The sequence below is a fragment of the Erythrolamprus reginae genome, chromosome 12, assembly GCF_031021105.1.
Source record: "Erythrolamprus reginae isolate rEryReg1 chromosome 12, rEryReg1.hap1, whole genome shotgun sequence".
Lineage (NCBI taxonomy): Eukaryota > Metazoa > Chordata > Lepidosauria > Squamata > Dipsadidae > Erythrolamprus > Erythrolamprus reginae.
The window spans coordinates 1,195,599-1,214,956 of NC_091961.1; the positions used below are offsets into that span (position 1 = coordinate 1,195,599).

Below are 19,358 nucleotides of genomic sequence, written 5' to 3' on the forward strand. Positions count from 1 at the left end.
AGGGAGGGAAGAGAGATAGCAAGAGGGAGAAAGAAGGGATAGCAAGAGAGGGAGGAAAGAGATGGCGGGAGAGGGAAGGGATAGCAAGAGAGGGGGAGAAAGATAGCAAGAGGGAGAGGGGAGAGAGAAACAGCAAGAGAGGGTGAAAGAGGGAGGGAGGAGAGAGATAGCAAGAGGGAGAAAGAAGGATAGCCAGGGGGGAGAAATAGCAAGAGAGGGAGAGAAAGAGGAAAGGGATAGCAGGAGAGGGGAGAGAAAGATAGCAAGAGAGAGAGAGAAAGGGAGGGGGGATAGCAAGAGAGGGAGAGAAAGGGTGACGGGAGAGAGGGAGGGAGAGAGAAAGGGAGGGAAGAGGGAGGGGATAGCGAGAGGGAGAAGGGAAAGATAGCAAGAGAGGGAAAGGGGGATAGCAAGAGAGAAGGGGAGAGCGAGGGGGGAGAAACAGCAAGAGGGAGAGAAAGGGAGAGGGGATAGCAAGAGAGGAGAGGGAGGAAAGAGCAAGAGGGAGAGATAGCAAGAGAGGGAGAGGGGGGAGAGAAAGAGATAGCAAGAGAGAAAAAGGGAGGGGATAGCATGAGGGGGAGAAAGATAGAAAGAGGGAAAGGGGATAGCGAGGGGGAGGGGATAGCAAGAGGGAGAGAGAGGGAGGAGAGAAAGACCAAGTGGGAGAGGGGGGGATAGCAAGAGGGAGAGAGAAAGGGAGGGGAGAGTGATAGCAAGAGGGAGAGGCAGATAGCAAGAGAGGGAGAAAGGGGGATAGCAAGAGGGAGAGAAAGGGAGAGGGAAAGAAAGAGCAAGAGAGGGAGGGGGGAGAGAAAGGGAGACGAGAGGGAGAAGGGATAGCAAGAGGGAGACGGGGAGAGAAAGAAAGAAGGGATAACAAGAGAGGGAGGAGAGAGACGGCAAGAGAGGGAGAGGGGGGATAGCAAGAGAGAAAGAGGGAGGGGAGAGAATGATAGCGAGGGAGAGAGCAAGAGGGAGAAAGGGAAAGGGGATAGCAAGAGGGAAAGAAAAAGATAGCGAGAGGGGGGAGAGGGAGAGGGGATAGCAAGAGGGAGAAGGAAATGGGGGATAGCAAGAGAGGGAGAAAGAGGGAGGGGGAGAGAAAGGAAAAGGGGATAGCAAGAGGGAGGGAGAGAGCAAGGGAGAGGGGAGGGAGAAGAGAAAAAGCAAGAGGGAAGGAGAGGGGGTGAGACAGCAAGAGGGGGAGAGGAAGGAAAGAAAGATAGCAAGAGGGAGAGGGGATAGCAAGAGGGAAAGGGTGATGGGGGGAGAGATAGCAGGAGGGGATAGCAAGAAAGGGAGAGAGGATAGCAAGAGGGAGGGGGAGAGAAAGGGCAAGAGGGAGAAAGGAAAGGGATAGCAAGAGAAAGGGACAGGATAGCAAGAGAGGGAGAGGATAGCAAGAGGGAGAGAAAAGGAGGGGAGAGGGAGAGAGAAAGGGGAGAGAAAGATAGCAAGAGAGGGAGAGGTAAAGAGGGAGGGGGAAAGATAGCAAGAGAGGGAGAAAGGAAAAGGGGATAGCAAGAGAGGGAGAGGGGGGAGAGGAAGAGGGAGAAAGAAATGGAGAGGGCAAGAGAAAGATAGCGAGGGGGAGGGAAAGAGGGAGAGGGGCGAGAGAAAGCAAGAGGGGAAAGAGGAAGATAGCGAGAGGGAGGGGGAGGAAGAGAATGGCAGCAAGAGGGGGAGAGGGGATAGCAAGAAGGAGAGAGAAAGGGAGGGGAGAGAATGATAGCAAGGGAGGGGGAGAGAGGGAGAGGGGAGGGAGAAGAGATAGCGGGAGAGGGAGAGAGAAAGGAAGGAAAGAAAGATAGCAAGAGAGGGAGAAAAAGGGTGACGGGGAGAGAGATAGCAAGAGGGGGGGATAGCAAGAAAGGGGATAGCAAGAGGGAGGGGGAGAGAAAGATAGCAATAGAGGGAGAGGTAAAGAGGGAGGGGGAGAGAAAGAGGGAGAAAGGAAAAGGGGATAGCAAGAGAGGGAGGGGGGAAAAAGATAGCAAGAGAGAGAAAGGGAGAGGGGAGAAGAGAAAGATAGCAAGAGGGAGAGAGAAAGAGATGGAAGGGGGGATAGCAAGAGGGAGAGAGAGATGGAGAGGGGATAGCAAGAGGGAGGAGAAAGATAGCAAGAGAGGGAGAGGGGAAAGAAAGATAGCAAGAGGGAAGGAGGGGGCAAGAGATAGCAAGAGGGAGAGAGGAAGAAAGGAAAGATAGCAAGAGGGGGGATAGCAAGAGAGGGAGAGGAGAGAAAGAAAGAGCAAGAGAGGGAGAGAGAAAGGGGAAAGAGCAAGAGGGAGAGGTAAAGAGGGAGGGGGAGAGAAAGATAGCAAGGGAGGGAAAGGGGATAGCAAGAGAGAAAGGGAGAGTGGGGAGAGAAGGGATAGCGAGGGGGGAGAGAGAAAGATAGGGAGAAAGGGGGATAGCAAGAGGGAGAAAGATAGCAAGAGAGGGAGAGAAAGACAGTGGGAGGGGATAGCAAGAGGGAGAGAAAGGGAGGGGAGGGGAGAGAATGATAGCAAGAGGGAAAGGGAGAGGGGGGAGAGAGATAGCAAGAGGGAGGGAGAGCAAGAGAAAGGGAGGGGATAGCAAGAGGGAGAGGCAGATAGCGAGAGGGAGAAAGGGGGATAGCAAGAGGGAAAGAAAGAGCAAGAGGGAGAAGGGAGAGAAAGGGGGGATAGCAAGAGGGAGAAAGGGAGAGGGGGGAGAGAAAGGGAGACGAGAGGGAGAAGGGGGGATAGCAAGAGGGAGAGAAAGAGAAGGGATAGCAAGAGAGGGAGGAGAGAAAGACGGCAAGAGAGTGGGAGAGGGGATAGCAAGAGAGGGAGGGGAGAGAATGATAGCGAGGGAGAAAGAGGGAAAGGGAAAGAAAAAGATAGCAAGAGGGAGAGGGAGGGGATAGCAAGGGAGAGCGGGGATAGCAAGAGGGAGAGGGAAATGGGGGATAGCAAGAGAGGGAGAAAGAGGGAGGGGGAGAGAAAGATAGCAAGAGAGGGAGAAAGGAAAGGGATAGCAAGAGAAATGGACAGGATAGCAAGAGAGGGAGAGGGGATAGCAAGAGGGGGAGAAAAGGAGGGGATAGCGAGGGAGAGAGAAGGGAGAGAAAGATAGCAAGAGAGGGAGAGGTAAAGAGGGAGGGGGAAAGATAGCAAGAGAGGGAGAAAGGAAAAGGGGATAGCAAGAGAGGGAGAGGGGGGAGAGGAAGTGGAAGAGGGAGAAAGAAATGGAGGGCAAGAGAAAGATAGCGAGAGGGAGAGGGGGGAGAGGGAGAGGGGATAGCAAGGGAGAGAGAGGGAAATGGGGGATAGCAAGAGGGAGAAAGAGGGAGGGGGAGAGAAAGATAGCAAGAGAGGGAGAAAGGAAAAGGGGATAGCAAGAGGGAGGGAGAGGGGGAGAGAGAAAGGGAGAGGGGAGGGAGAAGAGAAAGATAGCAAGAGAGGGAAGGAGAGGGGGCAAGAGGGAGAAAGGAAGGAAAGAGAAATAGCAAGAGGGAGAGGGGATAGCAAGAGGGAAAGGGTGACGGGGGGAGAGAGATAGCAGGAGAGGGGATAGCAAGAAAGGGAGGGGGGAGAAAGCAAAGGGATAGCAAGAGAGGGAGGGGGATAGCAAGAGGGAGAGGGAGGAGAGAATGGCAGCAAGAGGGAGAGTGGGGGAGGGGATAGCAAGAGGGAGAGAGAAAGGGAGGGGAGAGAATGATAGCAAGAGAGGGAGGGGGAGAGAAAGGGAGAGGGGAGGGAGAAGAGATAGCAAGAGGGGGAGAGGGAGAAAGGAAGGAAAGAAAAAGATAGCAAGAGAGGGAGAAAAAGGGTGACGGGGAGAGAGATAGCAAGAGGGAGAGGGGGGATAGCAAGAGGGAGGGGGAGAGAAAGAAAGATAGCAAGAGGGAGAGAAAAAGAGGGAGGGGATAGCGAGAGGGAAAGGAGAGAAAGATAGCAATAGAGGGAGAGGTAAAGAGGGAGGGGGAGAGAGGGAGAAAGGAAAAGGGGATAGCAAGAGAGGGAGAGGGAGGGATGGGGGAGAAAAAGATAGCAAGAGAGAAAGGGAGAGGGGAGAAGAGAAAGATAGCAAGAGAGGGAGAGAAAGATGGAAGGGGGGATAGCAAGAGGGAGAGAGAAATGGAGAATGGATAGCAAGAGAAAGATAGCGAGAGGGAGAGGGGAAAGAAAGATAGCAAGGGGGAGAAAGGGAGGGGGAGAAAGATAGCAAGAGGGAAGGAGGGGGCGAGAAAGAGATAGCAAGAGGGAGAGAGGAAGAAAGGAAAGAGATAGCAAGAGAGGGGGGATAGCAAGAGGGAGAGGGGAGAGAAAGAAAGATAGCAAGAGAGGGAGAGAGAAAAAGAGGGGATAGCGAGAGGGAGAAAGCAAGAGGGAGAGGTAAAGAGGGAGGGGGAGAAAGATAGCGAGAGGGAGGGAAAGGGGATAGCAGGAGAGAAAGGGAGAGTGGGGAGAGAATGGATAGCGAGGGGGGAGAGAGAAACAGCAGGAGAGGGAGAGGGAAAGATAGGGAGAAAGGGGGATAGCAAGAGGGAGAGAAAGGGAGGGGAGAGAATGATAGCAAGAGGGAAAGGGAGAGGGGGGAGAGAGATAGCAAGAGAGGGGGAGAGGGGGGAGAGCAAGAGAAAGAGGGAGGGGATAGCAAGAGGGAGAGGCAGATAGCAAGAGAGGGAGAAAGGGGGATAGCAAGAGGGAGAGAAAGGGAGAGGGAAAGAAAGATAGCAAGAGAGGGAGAAGGGAGAGAAAGGGAGAGGGGGGATAGAAAGGGACGAGAGGGAGAAAGAGGGGGGGATAGCAAGAGGGAGAGAAAGGGAGACGGGGGAGAGAAAGAAAGGGGATAGCAAGAGAGGGAGGAGAGAAAGACGGCAAGAGGAGAGAGTGGGAGAGGGGATAGCAAGAGAGAAAGAGGGGAGATAATGATAGCGAGGGAGAGAGCAAGAGGGAGAAAGAGGGAAAGGGGATAGCAAGAGGGAGAGGGAAAGAAAAAGATAGCAAGAGGGAGAGGGGATAGCAAGAGGGAGAGCGGGGATAGCAAGAGGGAGAGAGGGAAATGGGGGATAGCAAGAGAGGGAGAAAGGGAGGGGGAGAGAAAGATAGCAAGAGAGGGAGAAAGGAAAAGGGGATAGCAAGAGGGAGGGAGGGAGAGAAAGCAAGAGAAAGGGAGAGGGGAGGGAGAAGAGAAAGATAGCAAGAGAGGGAAGGAGGGGGCGAGAGATAGCAAGAGGGAGAAAGGAAGGAAAGAGAAAGATAGCAAGAGGGAGGGGATAGCAAGAGGGAAAGGGTGATGGGGGAGAGATAGCAGGAGGGGGGATAGCAAGAAAGGGAGGGGATAGCAAGAAAGGAAGAGAGGATAGCAAGAGAGGGAGGGGGAGAGAAAGAGCAAGAGAAGGAGAAAGGAAAGGGATAGCAAGAGAGAAAGGGACGGGATAGCAAGAGAGGGAGAGGGGATAGCAAGAGGGGGAGAGAAAAGGAGGGGATAGCGAGAGGGAGAGAGAAAGGGGAGAGAAAGATAGCAAGAGAGGGAGAGGTAAAGAGGGAGGGGGAAAGAGATAGCAAGAGAGGGAGAAAGGAAAAGGGGATAGCAAGAGAGGGAGAGAGAAAGAGGGAGAGGGGGAGAGAATGATAGGAAGAGGGAGAAAGAAATGGAGAGGGCAAGAGAAAGATAGCGAGAGGGAGAGAGAAAGGGAGGGGGAGGGAAAGAGGGAGAGGGGCGAGAGAAAGCAAGAGGGGAAAGAGGAAGATAGCGAGAGAGGGAGGGGGATAGCAAGAGGGAGAGGAAGGAGAGAATGGCAGCAAGAGGGAGAGAGTGGGGGAGGGGATAGCAAGAGGGAGAGAATGATAGCAAGAGAGGGAGAAAGGGAGGGGGAGAGAGGGAGAGGGGAGGGAGAAGAGATAGCAAGAGGGAGAGGGAGAGAGAGAGGAAGGAAAGAGAAAGAGATAGCAAGAGAGGGAGAAAAATGGTGACGGGGAGAGAGATAGCAAGAGGGAGGGAGAGGGGGGATAGCAAGAGGGAGGGGGAGAGAAAGAAAGATAGCAAGAGGGAGAGAAAAAGGGAGGGGATAGCGAGAGGGAAAGGAGAGAAAGAGCAATAGAGGGAGAGGTAAAGAGGGAGGGGAAGAGAAAGAGGGAGAAAGGAAAAGGGGATAGCAAGAGAGGGAGAGAGGGAGGGGGGAGAAAAAGATAGCAAGAGAGAAAGGGAGAGGGAGGAGAGAAAGGGAGAGGGGAGAAGAGAAAGATAGCAAGAGAGGGAGAGAAAGAGATGGAAGGGGGGATAGCAAGAGAGAGAAATGGAGAGGGGATAGCAAGAGAAAGATAGCGAGAGGGAGAAAGGGAGGGGAGAGGGGCGAGAAAGATAGCAAGAGAGGGAGAGGGGAAAGAGAAAGATAGCAAGGGGGAGAAAGATAGCAAGAGGGAAGGAGGGGGCGAGAAAGAGATAGCAAGAGGGAGAGAGGAAGAAAGGAAAGAGATAGCAAGAGAGGGGGGATAGCAAGAGAGGGAGAGGGGAGAGAAAGATAGCAAGAGGGGGGGGAGAAAGAAAGATAGCAAGAGAGGGAGAGAGAAAAGGGGAGGGGATAGCGATAGGGAGAGGTAAAGAGGGAGGGGGGAGAGAAAGAGGGAGAGGTAAAGAGAGAGGGGGGAGAGAAAGATAGCAAGAGAGGGAGGGAAAGGGGATAGCAAGAGAGAAAGGGAGTGGGGAGAGAAGGGATAGCGAGGGGGGAGAGAGAAACAGCAGGAGAGGGAGAGGGGGAGAGAAAGATAGGGAGAAAGGGGGATAGCAAGAGGGAGAAAGAAAGATAGCAAGAGAGGGAGGAGAAAGACAGCGAGAGTGGGAGAGGGGATAGCAAGAGGGAAAGGGAGGGGAGAGAATGATAGCAAGAGGGAAAGGGAGAGGGGGGAGAGAAAGGGAGAGGGGGGAGAGATAGCAAGAGAAAGGGAGGGGATAGCAAGAGGGAGAAAAAGGGAGGGGAGAGAATGATAGCAAGAGGGAGAGAAAGGGAGAGAGGGGGGAGAGAAAGGGAGAGGGATAGCAAGAGAGGGAGAGGGGGGAGAGAGATAGCAAGAGAAAGAGGGAGGGGATAGCAAGAGGGAGAGAGGGAGGATAGGGAGGAGAGAAAGCAAGAGGGAGAGGGGGATAGCAAGAGGAAGGGGGAGAGAAAGAGCAAGAGGGAGAAAGGAAAAGGGGATAGCAAGAGAGGGAGAGAGAGAGGGAGAGGGGAAAGAGAAAGATAGCAAGAGAGGGAAGGAGAGGGGGGCAAGAAAGAGATAGCAAGAGGGAGAGAGAAAGGAAGGAAAGAAAAAGATAGCAAGAGGGAGAAAGGGAGAGGGGGAAAGATTGCAAGAGAGGGAGAGAGAAAGGGAGAGGGATAGCAAGTGGGAGAGGGGGAAAGAGAGAAAGATAGCAAGAGAGGGATTGAGGGAGGAGAGAGGGAAAGGAGGGAGGGTGGGATAGCAAGAGAGGGTGAGAGATTAGCAAGAGAGAGGAGATAGCAAGAGAGAGGAGAGGGGAGAGAAAGATAGCGAGAGGGGGGAGGGGGAGAGGAGAGGGAGAAAGATAGCAAGAGAGGGAGAAAGGGGGGAGAGAAAGATAGCAAGGGAGGGAGAGGGACAAAGATTGCAAGAGAGGGAGAGAGAAAGGGAGGGGGGTAGAGGGAGAGGGGGAAAGAAAGGGAGAAAGAGGAAGAGGGGATAGCAAGAGGGAGAGGTAAAGAGGGAGGGGAGAAAGAGATAGCAAGAGAGGGAGAGGGAAAGGGGGATAGCAAGAGAGAAAGGGAGAGTGGGGAAAGAAGGGATAGCGAGGGGAGAGAGAAACAGCAGAAGAGGGAGAGAAAGGGAGAGGGATAGAAAGAGGGAGAAAGGGAGGGGATAGCGAGAGAGGGAGGAGAGAAAGACAGCAAGAGAGTGGGAGGGGATAGCAAGAGGGAGAGAAAGAGGGAGGGGAGAGAATGATAGCAAGAGGGAGAGAAAGAGATAGCAAGAGAGGGAGGGAGAGGGGGGATAGCAAGAGGGAGAGAGATAGCAAGAGAGGGAGGGAGAGGGGATAGCAAGAGAGGGAGAGGGGGGATAGCAAGAGGGAGAGAAAGGGGGGAGAGAAAGGGAGAAAGAGGGAGGAGAGAAAGCAAGAGAGGGAGAAAGGGGGAAAGAGCGAGAGAGGGAGAGGGGGATAGCAAGAGAGGGAGAAAGAGGGAGGGGAAGAGAGATAGCAAGAGGAAAAAAGAGGAAAAGGGGATAGCAAGAGGGAGAGAGAGAAAGAGGGAGAGGGGGGAGAAAGATATCAAGAGAAAGGGAGAGGGAGGAGAAAGATAGCAAGAGGGGGGAGAGAGAAAAGGGAGAGGGGATAGCAAGAGGGGGAGGGGAGGGGGAGAGAAAGATAGAGAGGGAGAGAGAAAGAGATGGAAGGGGGGATAGCAAGAGAGGGAAAGAAATGGAGGGGATAGCAAGAGAAATAGCGAGAGAGAAAAGGAGGGAGAGGGAAAGAGAGGGGCGAGAGAAAGATAGCAAGAGGGACAGAGGAGAAAGAAAGAGATAGCAAGAGAGGGAGAGAAAGAGAAATGGAGAGGGGATAGCAAGAGAAAGAGATAGCGAGAGGGAGAAAGGGAGAGGGACGAGAAAGATAGCAAGAGAGGGAGAGAGGGGAAAGAGATAGCACGAGAGGGGGATAGCAAGAGAGGGGAGAAAGGCAGAAATAGGGAGGGGGAGAGAAAGATAGCAAGAGAGGGAGAGAGTGGAGAGAAAGAGCAAGAGAGGGAGAGAGAAAGGAAGGAGAGAAAGAGCAAGAGAGGGAGAGAGAAAGGGAGGGGATAGCGAGAGGGAGAGAGAAAGCAATAGAGGGAGAAGGGATAGCAAGAGGGAAAGAGAAAGGGAGAGGGGATAGCAAGAGGGAGAGGAGAGGGATAGAGAAAGAGGGAGAGGGGGAGAGAGAGCAAGAGAGGGAGGGGATAGGGAGAGAGGGAGGAGATAGCAAGAGGGGGAGAGAAAGAGATAGCAAGAGAGGGAGAAAGAGGGAGGGGGAAAGATTGCAAGAGAGGGAGAGAGAAAGGGAGAGGGGGATAGCAAGAGGGGGAGAGAGAGGGAGAGGGGGAAAGAGAAAGATAGCAAGAGAGGGAGAAAGAGGAAAGGGGATAGCAAGAGAGGGATTGAGGGAGGAGAGAGGGAGAGTGGGATAGCAAGAGAGAGGAGAGGGGGGATAGGGAGAGAGAAAGGGAGAGGGTAGCAAGAGGGAGAGAAGGAGGGATAGAGAAAGAGGGAGAGGGGGAGAAAGAAAGATAGCAAGAGAGGGAGAGAAAGGGAGAGGGGATGGGGAGAGAAAGAGGGAGAGAGGGAGGAAAGATAGCAAGAGGGAGAAAGGGGAGAGAAAGAGATAGCAAGAGGGAGAGGGAGAGGGAAAGAAAGATTGCAAGAGGGAGAGAAAGGAAGGGGTAGCAAGAGAGAGGGAGAGGGGGAAAGAGGAGGAGGTGGGATAGCAAGAGAGGGATTGAGGGAGGAGAGAAAGAGGGAGAGAAAGATAGCAAAAGAGGGAGAGAGGGAATAGCAAGAGGGAGAGAAAGAGATAGCAAGAGAAAGGGGGATAGCAAGAGAGGGAGAGAAAGTGGGAGAGGGGGGAGAGAAAGAGATAGCAAGAGGGAGAGGGGATAGCAAGAGGGCAAGAGGGAGAGGGGATAGCAAGAGAGGGAGAGAAAGAGAAAGATGTAGCAAGAGGGAAAGAGAGTGGGAGAGGGGGGAGAGAAAGATAGCAAGAGGGAGAGAGAGGGAGGGGATAGCAAGAGAGGGAGAGGGGGGAGAAAGAGATAGCAAGAGGGAGAGAGCGAGAGGGAGGAAAGAGATAACAAGTGAGAGGGGATAGCAAGAGAGGGAGAGAAAGAGGGGGTAGAGAAAGATAGCGAGAGGGAGAAAGAGGGAGAGGGGGAATAGCAAGAGGAAGAGAGGCGTGAGGGAAAGATAGCAAGAGCGGGAGAGAAAGAGAGGGAGATAGGGGGATAACAAGAGTGGGAGAGAAAGAAAGCAAGAGCGGGAGATAGAGGGAGAGATGGAGAGGGGGGATAGCAAGAGAGGGAGGAGAGAGAGGGAGAGAGAAAGAGGGAGGGGGGATAGCAAGAGGGAGAAGGAGAGAAAGAGATATCAAGAGGGAGACAGGGAAAGCAAGAGGGAGAGGGAGGAGAGAAAGATAGCAAGAGAGGGAGAGAGAGAAAGGGGGAGAGAGAAAGGGGGTAGCAGAGATATCAAGAGAGAAAGAGAGGGAATGGGGGGATAGCAAGAGGGAGAGGAGAGGGATAGAGAAAGAGAGGGAGAGGGGGGAGAGAAAAAGATAGCAAGAGGGAGAGAGAAAGGGAGAGGGGATAGCCAGAGGGAGAAAGAGTAAGAGAGGGAGGAGAGAAAGAAAGAGCAAGAGAGGGGGAGAGGGGAGAGAAAGAGGGAGAGGGGGGAGCAAGAGGGAGAGGGGGGAGAGAAAGAGATAGCAAGAGGGAGAGGGGGGATAGCAAGAGAGGGAGAAAGTGGGAGAGAGGGGGGAGAGAAAGAGAAAGCAAGAGAGGGAGGAGAGATAGCAAGAGAGAGAGAAGAGGGAGAGGGGGATAGCAAGAGAGGGAGAGAGAAAGAGAGGGGGGAGAGAAAGAGGGAGATGGGGGATAGCAAGAAAGGGAGAGAAAGAGGGAGGAGAGAAAGATAACAAGAGGGAGTGAGAAAGGGAGAGGGGGGAGAGAAAGAGATACCAAAAGAAAGGTGGGAGAGAAAGAGAAAGCAAAAGAGAGAGGGAGAGAGAGGGGAGATAAAGACAGCAAGAGAGAGAGAAAGAAAGGGGAGGAGGGTGAGGGAAAGATAGAGGGAGGGAAGGAGGGAGAGAGGAGGCAAAAAAGAGAGGAAGGGAGAAACAAAGAGATGGAGAGAGAGGGGAAAAGAAAGGAAGGGAGAGAGAGGGAGAGAGAAATAGAGCGAAAGGGAGGAAGAGAGATATTTTTTTGTCCAAACCTTTTTAGCACCCCCCCTCAATGTTCCCCAGGATTTTGTAAATGTGAATAATGTGCCGCAGCTCAAAAAAGGTTGGGAAACACTGGTCTAAATCATGCAGCTGCAGCCCCTGCTTGAGGTTGTATCCACAAATACAAAACCCACATATTTGGGGGAGGGGGGAGCAGGAGAGGGAGGGGCTGCTGCATGTGAGCGCCAAGCCAGCTGTCTCATCCATCGCTTCTTTTTCTTCTACAAATGGAACATCAAAACCAAAACTCGGATTTTTTTTTTAATAACATCTGAACTGACAGAATAATGACTGCAAAAAGACGACTCATGTAAACCAGCCAAAGACCCAGAATAATATCACAAATTGCCCAATTTCCATCCCATTTGTACCAGCTGCCATTTCCACCTGGTCTTCCCACAGTGCCAGCTTGGTGGCCCTCTCTTTCCCCCTGGCACTGGGCTGGGCAGAGTGGAAAGGGACCTTGGAGGTCTTCTAGTCCAACCCCCTGCTTAAGCAAGAGTCCCCAGACCAACCATAACATGACATGTGAGTTCACCAAGATTGATCTGTTCTCCTCTGCAGGGATGTAAATTATTTTTTTTTTCAAAGAATGCAATATATCCAAACATTGTACGAGAAAAACCACCTGCAGTGCTGTTCAGTTGAATCCGATCTCGCTCCCTTCGGCAAGGAATTCTTTAGAATGGCTGATTTTGCACTATTTAATACAATGAGACTTCCTACTAAGAGAAAATAACCTACACAGTACTGTATGCCCGTACATTTTACTACCCCAGTTCAACTTCACTGTCACATAGCATTAAGTGTCACCGAGCCAAGTTGAGTTGAGCGCTTCCAGCCGTGGCTTCTCGGTTCCAGGTGCTGGAATGCTTGTGTTTGTTGACACCCGGGAACCTTAAGGAAGGGAAAGACGCCACCGGAGCAATTGTGGGCCTGCCTATCCCCAGCCCTGCGGAAGAGCGCCCTGCCACGCCCCTTGCTCCATCCACACTGCCCCATCCTGGGAGCCTCCGTGCCGACCCTGAAGGTGAGCCTGGCTGAGTCTTCTTGTGGGAACCAAGGACATTCTCACCTGGCCAGAGGAGGAGCAACCAACCAGTGACGTGGGAGGAAAGGGGGAACTTTTAATCGGGTGAAAGCCAGGGGAAAATTCCAGACTTGGCTTTCACCCATTGTGCCAATATGGAAGTATCCAATAAACTCTCCCTTGAGAGGGCGGGTGGGCAGGCCCTCTGGGCCCATCTGCATATGGCTAGTACCAGTTCACCTAAACTGGTCCAAACCGGCTGAGTGCCACTTTTGGTCCCTGAGATGAGAAGATTTGGAGCACTTCTCCAAGAGGTCTGTCTCCTTGGTCAAAGCTGGTCACCAAGAGATGTGCAGAAGCCCTGTTGCCTTCTCCAATCCTGGCTTCTGCTGCCACGGGTCGGTCTCCACTACTATGGGGAGAGGGAGGGAGGGAGGGCATTTGTGACCTGCAGTGTGCCTTCTTCAGCCAAATCCAGGGCCAGGGCTAGGCAGGGTCTCCACAAAAGCTCAACAGGCCCCTGTGTGCTTCCCGTGGCTGGTTGGGTGGAAGATGGCCGGTGATCACAATTAATGCTTTGTAAAAGGAAGTGCTTGTCGTATACAGACAATATTTATACATCAATAAAAGCAATAAAGAGGAAAACAACAACAACAAGCACAGCTTGGTACAATAATAGGCCATGAAGTATCATTGGCTTTACAATAATTTACCACAATGTGAAAAAACCCCAAGATCTTTTATCCACACAGAAATAGGAAATGCTTCCATTTAAAATATGGCAAGCACACAATAATAATATATACACCACAGATTTGAAATTCCGCTTGTGCTCAGGACTCGTGCCGATTTGTGTTTGTGTATCTTACTTTGTCTGGATTTGCCTTTTATTATTATTATTTCGTACTCTCCCTGTTACCCCAGGGATTTTATATTCTTTGGAGTCTAGAATTGAGAAGACTAAAACTTTTAATAAAAGCAGATGCTATTTAAAATTGCCCCCCCTCTCAGGTTTCCCCCCTGCAGTTAGCAATAATAAAAGAATAGGCCCTGGGTTGTTTTTCAGAGCGTTTGGGCACATTTTGAGGCACAGTGGGTCAACGACAAGGGGTAAAACCTACTTTTATATGATCTGAGTACAGCAATAATATTTCTGAGCACGATCTGGAGAGAGGCTGTCCGTGGGGAGGGGACTAAGACCAGGTGGAGGCCACGCAATGGAAGACACAACCTTTTTGTAAAAAAATAACACCAAAAGGTAAAGCTTTGATCGCAAAAGTTTGAGATAACCGACTTGACCTCCGCTGGAGATATCACTCTGCTGTTGACAAAACCTTGGAGCTACAGTGGCCCCTCTACTTACGACCTTAATTCGTTCCGTCACCAGGTTCTTAAGTAGAGAAGTTTGTAAGAAGAAGCCATTTTTCCCATAGGAGTCAATGTAAAAGCAAACAATGCATGCGATTGGGGAAACCACAGGGAGGGTGGAGGCCCTGTTTCCTCCCAGGAGATTCCTAGAGACCCCACGGAGGCTTCTCCCTGCCTTTTCCAGCCTTGTTTCCCCCCAGGAGATTCCTAGAGAGGCCCCACGGAGGCTTCTCCCTGCCTTTTCCGGTTACAGTTTCTGAGGCTCAGGTTTGTAAGTGGAAAATGGTTCTTGAGAAGAAGCAAAAAAACCTTGAACACCCCGTTTTTAGCTTCTCAAGTTGATGGTACCCAACCTTTGCTGACCAGCCAAACTGGGTGTCTGTCATGGTGTCCCCAAGAGGATTAACCCGAGTGATCAAACTGACCACTAGCTGCAACACAAAGAAAGGCTATTTCTCAAGAGTGGAAAGAGGTCTTCAAACTCAGCAACTTGTTCAATTCTTGGTGTTGAAAGCCACAACTCTTAAAGCCACCGAATCTGAAGACCTCTGCTTGAGAGGGAATCTCACATGGCAGAGGCCAAAGGTGTGTGTGTGTTTGTGAGTGTAGAGGGAGGGGGGGGTCTTCACTGTTCTGCCTGCAGACACAGCCGTTACCTGTTCTGGAAGAAAGATCTGTGGAAAAGAGCAACAGAGTCACCCCAAAAAAGAGGACTTTCACCACCACCCCTCCCAGGACGTTGGCTTTTCACGCTTGAGGTCAACCATGTCCTTTCACGCTTTGCTCTTTAGCCCTGGGAGGACGGAAGGAGCAGAGGCTCATTCCATAGTTTGACTTTGTTCTTAGCAAATCCCTGGGGATCTCTCGGTCTCTGCTGCCATGCAACTAGGTCAGGTTGAGAACTTCGGCCGTAGCAAAGGTCCCACTGAGTTTAATCCTCGTAGTGTGCAGTTAAATAGCCAGGGAGGGACTCCTAAAAGGCCCCCCCTGGGTTGGTCCCTTCTTTAAAAAGAAACAAAAGACCCCACAGACTTTCACATCTTCACCTGCAGAGATGATGGGCGTGTGGGGTCTTTGCACACAAAGCAACCACCTACATTTCCCATTTGCAGGCTCTTCTCTACTTTTCTCCTCTCCCTCACATTCCGGTTTTTAGAGGCCAATCACGAAACCTTAAACCTGGGACAACGCAAACTAGTCTGCCCAAACTCTGGTCTGAATTACAAAACACAGGTAGTCCTCCCCTTACAACGGTTCACTTAGTAACCCTTGGAAGTTACAAGGGCACTGAAAAAAGTGACTTATGAGCGTTCCTCACCCATGCAACACCTTCATGGTCACGTGATTGGAATTAAAATGTGTGGCAACTGATTTGTGTTTATGACGGTTGCAACATCACTGGGGGCGCTCGATTCACTTACCAGCCGCTGCCTTCGTTTAACGTGCAGTCATTCACATAACGGCCGTGGCAGGAATGGTCATACAATGAGACAAAACTCACTCCACAATTGTCTCACTTGGCAATGTAAACTTTGGGCTCAATTGTGGTCGCTATAAGAGCCGGAGTGGCACATTGGTTGGAGGGCAGCACTGCAGGTCACTTCCGCTAACTGCCAGCTGTAGTTCAGTGGTTCAAATCTCTCCACTGGCTCAAGTTTGACTCAGCCTTCCATCCTTCCCAGGTGGGTCAAATGAGGACCCAGATTGTTGGGGGCAAGCGGCTGACTCTGTAAACCTTAGAGAGGGCTGTAAATAGCACTATGAAGCAGTATATAAGGCTAGGTGCTATTCCTTCCTTTCTTCCCTTATTCCCTTTCTTCTCCTTCTTCTTCCTGGTGCCGCAATGGTTAGAATGCAGGGAAACTCTGCCCACTGCCAGGAGTTCAAATCTCGCCAGGCTCCAGGTTGACTCAACCTTCCGTCCTTCCGAAGTGGGTTAAATGAGGACCCAGATTATTGGGGGAAGCCCTTTTCTATTTCCTGGAATACCTGGAAAATATTATCTTCAGATTCAGATCTAGAACACACCTAGACAAATTCTCTCTGCCTCCGCTCTTTCTAGACATTCATCACACAACCCACAAAACCAAACTGACATATATATGATGAGCCCACTGGGGCCAAAGAATCCCTTCGTTATCCTCTCCAAAAAGGCCACCGTTTTTTCAGCACTATCCAAAATCTCTCCGTTCTTTCGTTCTTCTCGATGGCAACAGAAAACCAGCAGAAAATGGAAAAGAGAAAAAAAAAGGGGGGGGTGGATATAGAAATGGAAAGAGAGCCCCCTTATCCCCCCCTCTCCCTGCATAGGAATCTGTTTCAGAGCAGAGCAGTTGCATAATGTAAACCGTACCTGGGAGTCTCGGACAATCCACCTTCTAACCGTAGTTATTCAGAATAAAAGAAAAAGACCAAAAAAAACCCCCACTGGGGGGGGGGGGGTTATATAATTGTCATGTTCATCCAGTTCTCTCTGTGTCTCACCCCTGGGTGACTCTGGTGTCCCTGCTGTCAATCTGGGCTGGTTCTTTTTCTAAGCTGGCCAGCAGGAAACTTCACCCAGAATTTGACCCCGTTTGGTCACCTGCCTTAAGAAGAATCAGAGGAGGAGGAGGAGGAGGAGAGCGTGTCTGGCATGACCTCCTGTGGGTCTGGTGGTTTTCCCCCCTATAAAATCAACTGCTCCTGGATGCTTTCGGGTGTTTAGGGATTGGCCCAGGATGTCGGCCGCTGGATCCTCAGAGGATGGTGGAAATTCTTCCCTTCCAAATTCCTCCATTGATCAACTGTCCTTAGCTGGGGGGGGGGAAGCTACGTGGTTTTGTTTTCAATTTTGCAAAGTGGAGGAAGAGCCTTGGATGGAGTCTTTTCCGCTCTCCGTCCATTGCCATAACCTGTATCTCTTGCAGTCCAGACCCACTGAAACTATCCCCCGGTAGAAAGGTCCAGCAGCCTCGTCCCACTTGGTAGGCCTTGTGTTGGGCTGCAGTGGAAGCTGGGCTCACCGGAAGACGTTCCCACCACAAATCCGTGGAGGAAGGTCGTTTTCCAGGGCCCCCCAGCTTTGCCTAGAGATGCCTCTCTCTCCCTGCAACCTCCCTTGCTTCCTTCCTGCGAATTGCAAAGATTCCTTTGGGACTGAAAACAGGGGACTTGAGATGTCTGGTCCAGTCGAGGCATCGGGGTCGGTTGTGTTTTGTTTTAAAGTAACGATAAGAAGCACTTTCTTCTTTTTCCTTGCCCCGAAGGCAAAAAGGGCCCCTTCTCTTCACGGAACGGAGAGAGTCCTGTGGGAAACGGCTGGAGAATAAAGGCTTCTGGGGGGGAAAGAGTGGGTTGGCCTTTAGACGGAAGGGCGGGGTGGGGGGCGGGAAGGGGGAGGGGCCCGGCTGGGGGGAGGAGCATGGGGAGGGGGCGGAAGCAGCGTGGAAGGCGGGGAAGGGATGGGCGTAGGGGAGCTTGGGGAGGGAGGGGTGTAGATGGGGGCGAGGGGCGGAGGGTTGTAAGCGGGGGCAGGGGGTGGGGAGGGAGGGTGGTAGGTGTTGTTGAGCGGATACTTGGGGGGCGCCTGGGTGGTCTTCACTCGAGTGAAGTTAATGCAGCGGCCCTGGAAGACAAAGAAGAACGAGACCGTGTGGTGGGCCAACTCAAGCACGGGACACACTTGCTAATTCTGAACGTTTTGGGGAGAGGAGAGGTCTTCTCGTCCAGCCCCCTCCTCAGGCAGGAGACTCTGTATCATTTCAGCCAAGGGACTGTCTAGTCTCTTCTTAAAATGTGGAGCGTTCACAACTTCTGGAGGCAAGTTGTTCCAGAATGGAATGGAATGGAATCAGTGGTGGGTTCAGACTGGTTCTTACAACCGGTAGTGGCAGCAGCGGGAGGCTCCACTTACCCACCCAGAATGCGTGCGCATGCGTCACTGCAAACTGGTCAAAAACTAATTCAGAATAGAGTAGAAGAGTAGAGTAGAGTAGGAGAGTAGAATAGAGGGAGAGTAGAGTAGGAGAGTAGAGTAGAGTAGGAGAGTAGAATAGAGGGAGAGTAGAGTAGGAGAGTAGAGGAGAGTAGAGTAGAGGGAGAGTAGGAGAGTAAAGTAGGAGAGGAGAGGAGAGCATAGTAGTAGCATAGAGTAGGAGACTAGATTAGAGGAAATAGAAATAGACTAGACTATACATTCTATTCCAAGATTGAAGCCCCCTGAGACCCCCTTTGTGGCCTTCTCTGCTGGCGTTCCACAACGTCATTGGAAAGACATCGACATTGTAACTTCGGACCATCACTAACTGAAATGCTGTGTGTTGACAGCTGCCTGTATTGATTGCTACCTAGGCGTTAAAAGGACTGAGCTTTATATAGAAAGTAATAAATAGTCACGAATAGCAAAGACTATCAGCTCTTGGCAACATAATTCTTTCCATGCCTTACTTTGCTGGCAAGATTGCGCTGTTAGCAATGTTTCCTCCTGAGTGCAGAGACTGGGCGGAGGGGAGAGACAACGCAGTGTTCGGGCAGCTTTAAGAGGCCCAGAAGCTTTGAGCTGGAAGGCCTGTGGTAGCTGGCTAAGCAACGCCTGAAAAAGCCACTGTTTATCATGCAAATGCAAAACACAGCTGCAGAATCCCCAAAGTGGTGGCCCCGTTAATCAAGGCCCCCATTCCCAATCCTATTAATTTATTTATTATTTATTTATTACTTAGATTTGTATGCCGCCCCTCTCCGAAGACTCGGGGCGGCTCACAACATGTAAAAAACAAATCATAAGCAATCCGACAGATTTAAAATATTTAAATATTTAAAAAACCCCATATGCTAACAGTCACACACACAGACATACCATGCATAAATTAAACGTGCCCGGGGGAGATGTTTCAGTTCCCCCATGCCTGGCGGCAAAGGTGGGTTTTAAGGAGTTTACGGAAGGCAGGAAGAGTAGGGGCAGTTCTAATCTCCGGGGGGAGTTGGTTCCAGAGGGCCGGGGCCGCCACAGAGAAGGCTCTTCCCCTGGGGCCCGCCAACCGACATTGTTTAGTTGACGGGACCCGGAGAAGGCCCACTCTGTGGGACCTAATAATCTTGTTACGGCAGGGAGGGGGGTGGGAGAGCCCTTTTAAGGTGGGCAAGGCACGTGGGCACGGGGGCTTTTCTCCTGAAAGTAAAAATAGCCTCATTAATGCCGAGAAAAACTGCAAACGTCGGCCTTTGCAACTGCAGGCCAACCCTAGGCCTCCATGTGACTCTCGTCCTTCTCTCTGATTGCAAACAGCTGTGCTTGGTGGCAACCTTCCTCGAGGAAACGCGTTTCATAATTTTATTCAGCCTTGTCCTTGAAAATTAGCTTCAGAAATGGGATTTTTGCCTCACCAGCAGAATCAAAAAGGAACAGTCCTGCCTCGGTGATGGGAGGCTGGGAACCATGGGCTGAGGAACCTTTCCCCAGCCGTCTTTGCCACTGTATACAAGCCAGGCCAGGGGCTTCTACAGGAAGGTGGGTCCAAAAAAAAAAGTCAAATTGTGCAATTTCTTTCCTATACAGTGGTCCCTCTACTTACGAACTTCATTCGTTCCGTGACCAGGTTCTTAGTAGAAAAGTTGGTAAGAAGAAGCCATTTTTCCCATAGGGATCAATGTAAAAGCAAATACAATGGGTGCGATTGGGGAAAACACAGGGAAGGTGGAGGCCCTGTTTCCTCCCAGGAGATTCCTAGAGAGGCCCCACGGAGGCTTCTCCCCCCCTTTTCCAATCCCGTTTCCTCCCAGGAGATTCCTAGAGAGGCCCCACAGAAGTTTCCCCTGCCTTTTCTGGGACTGTTTCCTCCCAGGAGATTCCTAGAGAGGCCCCACGGAGGCTTCTCCCCCCCTTTTCCAATCCCGTTTCCTCCCAGGAGATTCCTAGAGAGGCCCCACAGGGGCTTCTCCCCGCCTTTTCCAATCCCGTTTCCTCCCAGGAGATTCCTAGAGAGGCCCCACGGGGGCTTCTCCCCACCTTTTCCAATCCCGT

The 19,358-nt window shown here is 51.6% G+C and overlaps 1 protein-coding gene across 2 annotated transcripts in view; it reads right to left on the bottom strand.

Annotated features, from left to right (window-relative positions):
• Positions 1–11,207: 11,207 nt before the first annotated feature.
• ANTXR1 (ANTXR cell adhesion molecule 1) overlaps positions 11,208–19,358 on the bottom strand; it is a 115,503-nt gene continuing 107,352 nt past the window's right edge. For both annotated transcript variants that reach the window (XM_070765914.1, XM_070765915.1), the window contains one exon: positions 11,208–16,964. In XM_070765914.1, coding sequence (XP_070622015.1) covers positions 16,701–16,964 — 264 coding nt within the window. In that variant the 3' untranslated portion in view covers positions 11,208–16,700. The remainder of the gene's footprint in view (positions 16,965–19,358) is intronic.